Below are 14,121 nucleotides of genomic sequence, written 5' to 3' on the forward strand. Positions count from 1 at the left end.
TAAATCGATTTCATTTACTCTGCAATTCTTATAACTTTCTTAAACTAAACATATTAGTAATTATGAAAATATAAAAAGTCCTTTTATTATTAACAGACAAGACAAAAACTTACTTAAAAATGTCGAGCACAAACTTAACACACACTCGACACTGTTGTTTCCATGCAAATCGAGCGCACAATTCAAAAATATTTCGTAGTCAACGGAGTTTCATAAATTTTATGTCTCTGCGATCTCGTATGACGCGCAATTGTGGTATATTCTATACCAAAGCCTCTTGGGTAAACGTGATGTTTGGTATTTCGAATGTCACGTTGTCACCCTCATGCTTCTTTGTAATATTGGTGAATTTGTGCTTCAGGGCTGCCACAAAGGTCATGTTTTATTTCCGATTTAATTTATCGAATTACATAAGTTATGAAATTAAACGATATTTGGTTTCCAGCTAGGAAAAAATTTGTTACCTTACTCTCATAAGGGCGGTATACAATTATAATACTGTAGAGTAGAATACTTGCAGGAAATATCCCCTTCGGAAGACAGTAAACACTTATCCACCGATGCCGAGTAGATTGCAAACACTGAACTGTCAGGATGCAATCAAGATGTAACTGGGCGTAAAATTAGCAAGTTATACGACAAATAAAGTGTGGTAACATTAAATAAATAAATAAAAAGACGTGGAAAAAGTAAAAATGGAATTAAATGTGGAGTAGTAGTAGTCGTAGTAGAATCTAATTGGGATCATCAAATTATTCGAAAACTGAAAAAAAATTCTTCCCAACCCCACTTTTAATCAAAACTCCGCCCTTAGAATGACGCGTAAACAACAATTTGCAGCTACGTAGACGATAACTTCATTCAGGAAAGTTGTACCACACATTAAAAAATTTTTCTCAGGCTACTGTAATACTATTTTTCTACTCCCGTATGTAAAATACCTAATTACACACCGATCTAGCGTGCGGGAAGCGTCAGATTCGTTTAACACGGATCCGAGCCACTTCGGACATTTCCGGGATTTTACCGCACGGGTTTGGGAGCAATCGGATGTTTTTAGAAATATTTCCCACGCTTTGTTTGTCAATTCTAACGGTCATGTCAGTGTCATATAGTCATATTAGTTACATATAGTTTTACGAAAATGAACCCAAAAACTAACGGTCGTAGAAAAAGTATAGAATGCAACACGTGCGGTAAACTTTTTAAGTCACTCGTTTATTAAACACTCGCTCCGCTGCGCTCCGCTCGTGTCAAATAAACTCGTGAGTCAAAGGCCGTTTACCGCACTTGTTCGCCACTTTGGACATTTCCGGGATTTTACCGCACGGGTTTGGCAGCAATCGGATGTTTTCAGAAATATGTCCCACGCTTTCAATTTTGACGTTTGTCGTAAAAAGTAATAAATAGAAGTTTTAAAAATTATAAGGAAAGACAGTTTCAAGCCTTCCGCCATTTCATTATACAATTTAGACCTGCACAATGTATGTAACGATAGCGATATTGATATTGATATATTAAATCTGTGTCCATAATAAATAATAATTGCTATTCTTGTAAATGCAAAATAAAATATCGTGCAATGTTCTTTAATGCTAATAATACTGATTTAATAGTAACCGCTGTCATTTAAATTTTACAACTTGCAAGCATCTTTCTTTGCTATATCGCTGAATGGCCTCTACATAGAGTTTATTATAATATACAGTGTGTTTGAAAAAAAAAACACAAAAAACTTAAGAAGGTGATACCTCGCTTAGCACAACTTTGGGTCCAAAGCTTAAGGAACAACTTATACAATGACATATTTTTTTTAGAAAGTTATTTGTTTCCTGCAAAAATCTAAAGTAATACCCAATGAAATAAAAAAATATTACGGATGTTCCTTGGAAGCATAATGGTGTATATCTTTTAATGTAAAAGTATCCTTAACGTGAATATTTTATTCAGCTGATTCCACTGCTAATGTAAAATATTTTTCTGCATCCTGGTGTCTAATTTTTTTTTCTGGTTGAATTTTGATTTCTTGGTTTCAAATATCTCACGACGTTTCCATTATTTTTTTTTTGTAATAATGGTTGGTCATTTTGGCACTACATTCGCACTACAACGCTACAAGCAAATACTTCCGACGGTAAAATAATACGTAATTTATTAATCATAATTTTTACTTGGTGTAAATACAAATACGATGTTTTTAAAGAAGGTACTTGTCGGCTATTATAGAAAAATGTACTAAATAATAGCGGGCACCCTGTACTGAGCAAAGGGCGTTAAATATTAACCCAACCCGTATGCTTGCGTGAAGTGAAATAAATGAGTTCATAAAATATTAAGGAAATGCCATCATCTTTCTCAATTTATCGCCGTAGCGGGTAATATAAGTAGCTACGGCAATTTTTTTATTTTTAACATTTCAGAGATTGCAAAAATATGCAAGGACAAGTTGCGTTACCCAGTATAAGCACTATTAGAGACGATTATGTATAAAAAATGAGCGATCCAACTTGTACGTCCACCTCCTACCGACCAGAAGCTCAACGTTGCTATAGATCGCACTCAAATTCGCGTGGCGCCATCTATTGGCTGAACCGCTACTCACCCGCAGAATCCTGAAAGGACTCGACGCGATTGAACACACTCCTTCGCCGCCATCGCCGGGTGGTTTGTCCACTCTGACCTCAGTGGGCAGCATCGTTTGTGTCTCCGAATTTGCCGCGTGTCTAAGTGATCGAAGAAACCAAGACTGCAACACCACGCACCAGATGGTAACAAAATATTTCTTTCGGCATAGCACCAAGATAGTTTGAAGTCACCTAATGCTAGAATGAAAACGTTTTGGAGCTCACCAATACGTTGTTTCTAGTATTATTCTTGGAGTCACGTTCCTCGATTTGATCCGTTATTTTTGGAAGTACGTCGATGTTTTCGGCAGCCAGTGGAATTTTCTCCGGTTCCATTATATTGACCGGTAACACCGTGATTACCGGCGTTGCTGGGTGGTTATTTCGGGTATCGTGACTAGAAATTTGGTCGTCTATTCGCCACGTCCTGATCAGTTGCAGAACGTTTTCGAAATTCGGGGGCTTGAAGGGCATTGCTGATGCTTAACGCTGGAATCATCAAATCAGGTGTTAATGGCGAGGTGTACGTTTTCAAATAACAATACAAGAGTACAGTGTACACCGCGGCCAAATAAAACGATCCATTAGACGATCTGGAAACCCATAGGAAAATGAGGTTATGTGTTTTTCTTTTTCATGTTTTGATTGCTGCACATAAAATTGTGTTGTGACGCTACTGATCCAGATTGCAACGCAAAATTTACTCACAGACTAAGGAGATGATGAACTACTCGATCAGTTTGACAGATGCGCCTCAGCTTATACAGGGTGTCCTAAATAGGTGGTGCCGTTTTGATAAATTCAATTAACGAAATCTCAATATTTTCAAATTCAACACCCTATAATTTTATTCAGATATCAATTCTAGGATAAAAAATAAGGTAATTTTTCTTACTTTTTGAGATATCCGAAGTTTAAGATAACACCTTTATACGGGTGTTACAATTAACCGTAAATACGATGAGATTTTGAGGATAATGAATCCATTAGGAATTTCTTAAGAAAGTGACCTTTATTTTAACCAAGGATTCCTAAAATGTCGAAATATACAGGGTGTTTTGTTTAAAATAATTATTATATTACAAACTAAACTTCCTTAATTTGCTCTCACGCTACTCTGTAAATGGAAGTTGAGTTTGTAAATAAATAAATAAATAAATATGGAACACCCATACACGAAGTCAGACTCAATCAGTTTTTCAGAAATTTATTAACCTTTATAGACTAAGCACCTAAGATCATCTTCAAGTCTTTGTTGACTTATTGAAACACCCAGAAATAAGATCGTATTTGAATATGCGGTAACTCAACTAAGTTACTTCTATCAATCTGAAGCAAACTCTTTATAGGAATAGTTATATTATACGAACTTATTTTCTGCCGAGTAAAGATCAAATTTCCCATTTTGCATATTTCTTAAAGTAACCTTACCTCTTCGTAATCACTGGAATAAAACTTATTCGGTTTAAGCCTCTCCGAGATGGGTTGAAAATTTTGTAAAAATCCTTGTTTTTTTTTTGCAGAGGAATTACTTTGTTTAACGCATTCGAGAAACCAACAACCATCGAGCATCTGTTACGTTAAAACGATGAAAAATCGTTTTACTACGATGTCCTCTTGGCCGTTTTTAATTGTCAAAGAAGCCTACAAAACTTCATGTATCAAAACTAATTGGTTACTCGACATTGAATGGGTCGGCTGTCCGCATCACCGTCTTTTGTATTTAGTCATCAGACTGCAACTGACTGCGACACGGTTAGTATGGGAAATCTTGGACGATTTAGCAACAGTGTATTTTTCTACGTCACTGTTGTTGGGATAATAGATAATATATTCAGTTTTCTAAGATTTTCATTTATTTTGTAAGATTTTTTTTCTTTTTTTCAATTTCCTCAGCATTGTGGTAATCGTTTACACTTCTATAGTTTGAATTTTGAATTCCCATTTATGAATCGTTCGATCTTGAGCAGCTTTGGATACTTTTTAATGAAAAAACGGGGTTAGTTTTGGTTAGTTTGACATTATTCGATTAAATTCGATAATTACAATTCATTCCAACAATAATATACAGTTCATTTCGTTTAAAATAACAAAATTATCACGTGTATCGTAAAAATGGTAAATCTGACAACATTGTTGTTAGAATGTTTGAATTTTGCATCTTTTGCACTTTTCAAGTTTTTAAGTGTCCCGATACTTTTTACTAACCCTGTATAATCAAGGCCTACCACAAAATAATATTAAAAAAATTGTATCCAGTGCGTTTTTTAGTTAATTTTATAAGTAAGCATTAACAATACAATTTCATTTCAAATTTAAAATCAAGACTTATGTATTAAATAATTAAATACTTTAAATACTTATTATTGATAAAACAGTCACACAAGAGAGGATGCGACCAGAAATATTGTTAATAATGAAACACTGGGAAAAAATTTATTAAATGTCGAGCATCCACCATTTGTCAATAATATAATAAAGTGGATCGTGGAATATTTGAGTACCAATACGGGGTGTTCAATATTATGGTGCAGACAGTGTCGTAATCGCTATTGAAAGACGCAAGAAGGAAAATTACCATATAGGAGAACACATTGGCATTGAACACTCTGCATTAAACGAGCAAAAAAACGGACGGAGTCTCAGTCGCAGCCCGGTCGGTAAAGTAAAGGGATATTGGCCTTTTCATATCCGTAATTACTATTTATTCTGCTGGAAAATTAGGTCCCCTGTCAAATTAATTTAAGTGCAACGTAACATTAGCGTGCGATGCATTTAGCATACAGCGTTATTATAAATTAATGGCAATGGAATTGGTGGAGATTAAGGTTTTTTTTGCTCGACAACGATTTGCCGATATCTGAACCGAATATTTGCATTCGCAAATGGCGGGTACACATAGGGTGTTATTTTTTCTTGAATACCGATTTTTTAGAGATATATAGATAGATTTATTTGACTGAATTACATTACATAGCGTGTTTGCAGCACGTCTAAGTAAAAAAAGAGAAAAAATATACAGTTATATACATATGTATACATACATGCCTATACAAATACGATTAGGAAAAGTCAATAGTAATAGGTATAACAACGTAATACATAGCACATAAAAACAAACAGCAATAAAAAAAAGAAAAAAACTGAACACACCGAATACAACTGAACAGTGGCCTGTAGAAGATTACAGATCAAAAACAATGCTCAGAAAATAATTGTATTTTAATTTTGATTTTTAATTAAGGTATATAAACTTAGGTCAAGAGAATTTTTCATGCATTGAAGAGGAAGTTGGGTATTTATGATTTGAATTTCTAGTACCGTGTGATACATGTATACCGATAGCAGTGGCACAACCCCAAGAATCTGAAACAGCGGTTGACAATGGTCTCTATATCCTGCGTTGGATATAATTCTGATCGCTCTGTTTTGCATGCGACAAATTTTTTGTGGAATCTATTGAGTTTCCCCACGGTATAACAGCATATGATAAAACTGAACGAAAAAGAGCATAGTAGCTCGAGACTAGATAATCCTGTCCGATTAAATTTTTCAATCGTCATAACAAAATGTTGACACTTGAGAGATGCTTTCCTAAATAAGCAATATGGACCTTCCAAGAGAGCCTATCATCCAGGACCGCACCCAACAACTTCGCAGATTTTCCTTCCGAAATATTTATATTAAATTTAATTTTAGGCGATTCGCACTAAACCAGATATTGCCATGTTCTTTCGCCAACTGTGTCTCTCCTTTAAGAATATCAACATTAATATTAAATTAACCGCAACCACAGGGTGCATATGGCCTAAGAGATCATTAATATAAACAAAAAACAATGAAACCCTGTGGAACTCCGTGCATTACATTTCGTAAACCTGACATTTTGTTATTGCAAAAAACTGATTGCTTTCTATTAGGGAGATAAGAGAATTAGACCTCTAGTGCAATGGGTTCCAAACCATAAAATTCCATTTTTCCATTAAAATTGAATGACTGACACAGTCAGAGAGGTCACACAGCGTTAAAGTGCTACGCACACCCCCCTCAAAACCCTCAACTAAAGAAACCAGGGAAAATTTGAATGAGCATTTAGGTTTAATCAAGTTATGCATCACCTTAGATGGCCTAGCAGGAGTTTCGTCCAAAATTTCTAATATTTTATGCGCCACAGTAGTAAAAATCAAGTTGAGTTCGTCAGAATATAAATCTTCCATTAAATTACATTTTGCTGTGCTGCACCTCTCGGTTGCCAGGAATCTTTGATCTTGTTTTTGGATAAATGTAAATAGTTGGTGTAAGCCAGTTTCCTTGTATTGAATTTTGTATTTTTTTATATTGAAAAGTCATCTGGATTCTTTGTAATTTCCGCGATACTACGAATTTTTGATAATTTATCTCGCATGACTCTGAGACTGTCATTGAACCAATTAACTGGAGATTTAGATTTGAGTGACTTTCTAATCAAAAGAAAAGGCAAATGCCAAATCATTAACGTTGGTGCCAATGGTATTATAATTTAATGTATTTGACGACGATACATATTAAATTTTTCATAATTTTTCGACAGTACTTTCGACACTCTATTTTATTATTCGAGAATTTCAAATTATGATTGTTAAACTCGATATGAATAATCTGGGCCCTAGGATCCGACAAACAAGGATCGATTACCGCAGTGTAAAACCGATATTTGTCTATGCTGGTAATAATTTTATCTAAGCAATTAGCGCAGCCATTGGCCACTCTGGTGGGTTCCCGAATAGTAGGCTCCAATCTAAACTGGTGAATTAGCGATAGAAAATCATCCAATCTAGAGCTAGAAATATTAAAATAAAAATTAAAATCACTCAAAACAACCATCTGTACACATGTTCGATAAATATTGTTGACTACACTTTCTAAACTGTTAATAAATTTTATAAAATTAGTTTAGTAAAAAATAGTTTGATAGTTGGCATATAGATGGCGCAAAATTCACAATCAACTTGTAAACTTGGTAGTTTAGTTAAATATTATTACTCGATTGACATGTGTGGGTACTATTTTTATTTTTCTTCGGTTAAACTATATTGTAAATGCATCAATAAAAATTTTAATTTTTATTTAATTAAATTTCACACTTGCAGAAAAAAAATGCTTGGAAATTTTTATTATTTCTACACTTCGACCGTCATGATACAATAAAGAAAAAGTAAATAAAAATCTTCATTGAACTTTGCGCTTCTCTATTTTCAGCAAAAACGTTAGACTACCATCACGAAAATTGGGTAAAAAATTCTTTTCCAAATATCGCACCAGACTGCGTAATATTTTATGAGAACGCTAGCTATCCCAACACTTTAGCAAATAAAATACCAACGATCAGCAGCAAACAAAGATGTATTGCGAGAGTTCTTTACTCATCGTGACTTTTGTTTTGAAAATACATACACAAACAACAACTAATAGAAGATTAAAAAACCATATGGTTTGATACATAAAACAATTGTAATTTGAAACCTACAGAAATAATATGGATCGAATTAAAAAACAAAGTTATACTCAATAATTTAAACCCAGCCGCGCAGATTTAAACGATTTTGACGACTATTTTTTTTTACTATGTATTAATGTATGTAAATGTATTAATATATTTTGCGTTTCAATTTCATTACTTATTGTTCAAAACTTATTTCAAATTCTTATTAAATACTTCAATAATGTTCTTGCAAACTTTATGAAAATATCCTTATTTTTATGTTAAACTTTTAAATATTTAAAATTAAATTATCTCTATTTCAAACAATTTTATGAAAAATTCCACGTTTTCAGTTTATATGTTTAATTGCAAAAAAAATATTAGCGACTCACTAGATGAAGTAAAAATCGATACTTAATGACCCCCGCATTGATTTAACGAGAAAATGGCGTCCGAAAATGCGGAAAAAAACTTACCGCAAAAATAACGAACGCATCCAAAACCTAAGGGGACTTTACGCTCACTTTAACAGCACATTATTTTTAATTCGTCACCAAACAACGCCACAATAAAATCGACGTATCTACAAGTATCGTCATGTTTCCCGAGAGCGGAAAAAGTATGTTCGATGATAGCTATAGATGTACGTACTCAATCGAGGCGTGACGATCAGCAGAGTCAACACTTTCGAAAATCAATGGTGCTCCGTTTAGATTAAGTTGAGTTTAGTGCAGATTCGATTGTTAGGGAATGGATTCTGGTGATTTTTTTTTTAAATTGCCATCTTATACGGCGACGATATAAAGTGAGGATGTCTCCTAACCTATACGGAAGCAACACGTAGGTCGCACACTAAAAAAGATTAGAAACATCATAATTAATAATAATAAAATTGTATGATTTATCGCCCCTACGACAACTCTCCATTAGCAGAAGTCAACGGTAAATAGTTTCAAAAGTTATAAGAAAATGGTAAATACAAAAGCTGTAAAGATTATTAGAGTGCACCATTCAAAATTACTTTAAACTATACAGGGTGGCTTAAAAAAACGCGACGAATATTTAAATTGCTTTTTGAATTCGTTATGAAGTTTTTCAACTTCATTCAATAATAATACATAATACATAACTAAATTTAATCAATTTCCCAATATTTTAATTTTCCCATAAACAAAATACAAATTTTAATACAGAGTGTTCAAAATAAATGAATATGTCATTTTATTTTCTGGAAGATCTTACATAAGCCTACCAATTTTATTATGTATGTTATGTAAGTATGACAAACAAAATAAAGTATAAAATATAAAGTATTGATTTTCCTAAAGCTACAATAATTGATATCATTTACACATTGGAGAGACGGAAAAAAATAGCATGTTGGCTGTAAGACTTTACGAGATCAAGTACCCTAAAATTCTTCTACCAAGTAGACAATCTCTTCAGTCTTTAACGGGACGGTTTGATGCTAGTGGTAGTATTGAATACAAAAAATGAAAACTGATAAACCGGAATGCTACCACTGAGGAAAAAGAATTGGAAATTTTATTTCAAGTTCAAGATAATCCATGTACATTTCAAATATGACTTTTTCACCGATTTTCACCGAGATTGCTTATAACTGTCTGTTGCTTATTTACGGCCCAAAAAAGTTCTTTTTCCAATTCATTTTTCAATTTTAACAGAGGCCTGTTAACTAATAGTTTTATCATGGGTAGCAAATATTATTTCAATAGTCTTGCACAGAAAGGAGTGTATATTAATAAAAGTTGTATATTTTCGTGAGATATTGGAAAAAAAATAACAGTATACGAGGTGTGTTCAAAAAGTAAGGCAACTTTTAAGTATTTTTTTATTTATCAAAATTCACCAAAATTCACCACTTCAAAATAACAAAGTAATGCCTCCCCTCCCCCCCCCCTCAGATCCCCCACTAGATATAATACACTTGTGTCAACGTTTCTTCCAATCCTCGAAGCAGTTCTGGTAAGCACTTTTCGGTATTGCTTTGATTTCTTCCAGTTATTTTTTTCGTAATCTCCTCAGTCCTTCCATGTGTTCTATATATTAGGGACATTTGTACCAACACAACCAAAAAAAATCCAAAATCTAATGAAAGTCGCCTTACTTTTTGAACACACCTCGTATGTGGTGAGCCATTTAAGAAAATCGAGATTTTTTATTTTTCGTTTATATATCTTTTACGTTTTTTTTGGAACGATGGTAATTGTTCAATATTCAAACAAAGGAACAAATACTCCAATAACTATAAATAATTGTATATTTAACACCAAAGAAAAGCTCATTGGTGCTGTAATAAAAGAACCAAATGAAGAATACAAATCAGTATAATTTACTCCTAACTGGTTCTTAATTTGTTGGATTGGTTACTAATGGTCACAAAATTGGTGTGTTTCCTTTTAATAAAGTTGTGGTATTTCCAAAATAAACGTCTATTTAAACTTTTGTCTTATTTCTAACAATATTCATCTTTCCACTGTTAGGTGCAAATAGAACAAAAGTTATTTGTCTATATATATTTTAGAATGTCAATGTAAAGTCACTTTAGATATGCGGCGCTGGAAAATGAAAATATGGAAAGTGCGCAAATATCGCTATCTGTTATTAGATGATATAATGTTATATATAACAATGTGAAAATGACTAAAATAAGTCGACCTGACCCGATGCAGTTCCAGAATTCCTTCCAATCCGCTGCTCTCGCTAACGTTCCATGGCATTGTTACAAGGTACTCGCTTAATTTTTATGTTGTTACATTTGAAATTAAAATTTAGTACTAATATTTTGTCTTACTTTTTTATAATACGATCTGCAGTTCAAAATAAATGATCAAACGAACCTTTTCTGTACAACGCGAGTAATTTTAATATTAATTACTTTCACTTACTAACTGCAATTAACTTTAGGTGATCGAAGACCTTATATTAGAATTATACGTAAAGTGTTTTCTTACTAACAAAATCGAATAACCGACCATCTTCAAAAAATACCACGTAAAAAACCTTCAATTTTGTTTACTAGAATGCGATAACTAGGTTGATCCTCAAAATAATTTATTTATATTAATTTTATTTTTATTATTTTTTATTGTTGTTATTAATGAGATTTTCCGTAATTAAGCAAATAATTATTATTTGCTCTGACTTTTGTAGCATATGTTATGTTTTTAGTAAACTTTAAGTAGACAGTCGTTTAAATGTCGGTGACTACAACATACAGGACTGCACTAACGGATCATTCGACGATCGTCTTAATTAAGAATGCCAACCGCGAGGGTAGTTATATTGGAGAGACGACCGCATGTTGTTCTAAAATATTTGCGTAAGGGGTCACACAAGTTCCTCACATGTTCACACATTTTCTCCTTTCCTTGAAAATTGTCTATGTCCTAAATTTTAGCATTTAACAATAAGAATAAACATTATGACGAGCCCTCAAATTTGAAACCAGGTGTTCTCGTGAGATTTAAATTACATGACTGATTATAGGTCGCAGTTTAAAGTTCCTAATGCTCCATTGTACCTGTACAGGATGTTGTCCATAAGTTAAATAGAAATGTTGCATAGTTTCATCTAGTTTGTTTTTTTAATTCTAAATTAAAGTCTATAATACTAAATAATTGTTCCTATAAGATAGCATTAATCATTAAATTGCTTTTGTGGTTAAAGCAATACTTTGTTGTTTTCAGTAAAACAATTATGTAACTCCAAGCTGTTATTTTCTGGTGTATTGTAAGGTTGAGTTATTATGCTGACAGATTGTGTAGTATTCTAAAGACGCCTAATAACAAAACTTGGCAGCAGTATCATACAATAATAGGATAACATCAAATTGACAATTATTTCAGGAACTATAAATTCTCAGAATTTTAATATATGGTGAAAACTTGACTTTTTAAGTTTTCTATAATCAAGGCTCCCTTTTGACGGCAAATTGTTTATTGTTTTAGAGCTTGTAAACGATGTTAATGACATAAAATTCAAAATGTATTTAAAATTTCCGCGGAATCTAGAAATCCAATATAATACAGTACTTTGTATTTAAAATACGATGAACCGAACACCCTAATTATATCATTCGTAGTTGCTGAGCTGAGGAAGTAAGGACCATTATTTCGGACACCCTGTACAACCTGTACAATTGATTATGTACCAAGTCGCTTCAGATATTCCGTTGACATTTAAGTGAGGACCCAAAGAAACAATTAAATTTTTGAATAGAAATACAGTGACGTAGTCGTAGACTTAGTTGGACTTTACAGTTTACAATTTCATTTATAAAATATACAGGGTGTCCAAATAGTGTGTAAAAGTAATATGTCTCGTTTATTATTTGTTTTGTTTTTTATTTTGTTTATTAAATTCGAAAGTGACTAAAATAAACAATATAAAATTATTTTCAAATATAAGGGGTGATTCATAAATGTGTGTTCCGTTTAAAAATACATACGTTTTTTTGAAAGTGAAAAGTTTGAGACCAAAATAAATATTACCTGAACGTGGGAAGTTTACAGAGACGGATTGAGAATAATTGTTTCAGATAATAGCATTGGTTACATGTAAATACAGAAAAACAAATAAAATATAAATAAAAAACGTTGGCACAAAAGGTAATGCGCATTTAAACAAAAATAAAATCATGAACTCTGCAGCTATAGAAAAACAATTTAAACAGTATTTTACGCTAGGGATAATATTAAAATCGCAATATTAATATTGATGTTAGTTCCAGAAATACACATAAAAGCTAAAAACAAAAAAGATCCGTTTAATTAAGTTTCACTTTACTTATTATTGTAATTAAATTTTTCTACACAAAATTAAACATTAAAATATATATTTTTATTTTTCTTGGATTATTGCGATATTTTCTCATAATTTGACAATTTTGTCTAGTAAAAAAGCGTATACCTCAAAAAAGATTGATAAAATTCAACGAGCAATAATTGAAGTAAATAATGGAAGTATAATATACAGGGTATTCCATTTGACATTTTCACGCAAATTAATATTTCTTATTTTGTCTCACTCGGCATAAACCATTCCAAGACATATATAGGATAAAAGACCTTATAAAATTGTACATCCGTACATATACATATATATATACCCGAAGACACTCAGTATATAACAACCCTATATTGAATATAAAATGGAGGATTTACTACTGTAATAATACACAGGGTGATTGATTAAAAAAATATTTGATTTGGTAAGTTTGGTTTCCCGCGTATTTATGAAGCGCCCTGTATATTTCAAAATAATTTTAATTTTTTTCCTTTATCCCCGTCCATAACTTTTCTATTTAACATTTTTTACATTTAACATATATTACTTTTTGTGTGAGGCTGTAAATTTATAAGAAGTAATTAATTATATTTAAATGGATGGAGCTGGTGGAAACTTTATTGTATCTGTGGATAGACCTCGTTGACCTCCATCTTCGATAAAAATTTCAACCTTCTCGAAGCAACGTAGATATCTTAAAAAAACAAAAATATAAATTAGTTTGAGAAATCACGATTTTGGATCGAGGTCGATATTAACCTATTCGGCTGAAATTTGGCACAAAGATGGACATCAATGAAGTCTATTCGTAGATACTATAATGTCCACCATACCTACATTTTCGGTTGGTATTTTCAATTAATTATTTTCATGTTTATCATGTTTTTCCTCAAAAATTTTTTAAATCATTTACGTTTCTACAAGAAGATTGAAATTTTTATCAAAGATGGAGGTCAACAGATACCATATAGTTCTCCCCAGCCCTCTCAATTTAAATATAATTAATTACTTGTTATAAATGTACAGCGTCGCAAAAAAACCGTTACCGACGGCAAACGGTATAACTTGTGTGAATCTCTTTGGTATCATTGAATAGAGGAAGGATTAGAGTATTTAACATATAAGTTTCAACTTCTCAAAATTATTAACAAATAATATATAAAACGTTCAATATCTATCATTGATTTTTAAACTATTTTTTCCATTTGAATTGAGATTTTAAGGTTA

General features: G+C 32.2%; 1 protein-coding gene across 2 annotated transcripts in view; it reads right to left on the bottom strand.

The window, feature by feature from the left end:
* LOC132698146 (transient receptor potential cation channel subfamily A member 1) overlaps window positions 1-8,675 on the bottom strand; it is a 36,703-nt gene extending 28,028 nt beyond the window's left edge. For both annotated transcript variants that reach the window (XM_060664054.1, XM_060664053.1), the window contains exons 1-3: window positions 8,562-8,675; window positions 2,850-3,113; window positions 2,603-2,746 (exon numbers count right to left, since the gene is read on the bottom strand). In XM_060664054.1, coding sequence (XP_060520037.1) covers window positions 2,603-2,746; window positions 2,850-3,098 — 393 coding nt within the window. In that variant the 5' untranslated portion in view covers window positions 3,099-3,113; window positions 8,562-8,675. The remainder of the gene's footprint in view (window positions 1-2,602; window positions 2,747-2,849; window positions 3,114-8,561) is intronic.
* Between the last annotated feature and the right edge of the window lie 5,446 nt (window positions 8,676-14,121).

Source organism: Cylas formicarius, unplaced genomic scaffold (genome assembly GCF_029955315.1).
Source record: "Cylas formicarius isolate icCylForm1 unplaced genomic scaffold, icCylForm1.1 PGA_scaffold_2__14_contigs__length_35257938, whole genome shotgun sequence".
Lineage (NCBI taxonomy): Eukaryota > Metazoa > Arthropoda > Insecta > Coleoptera > Brentidae > Cylas > Cylas formicarius.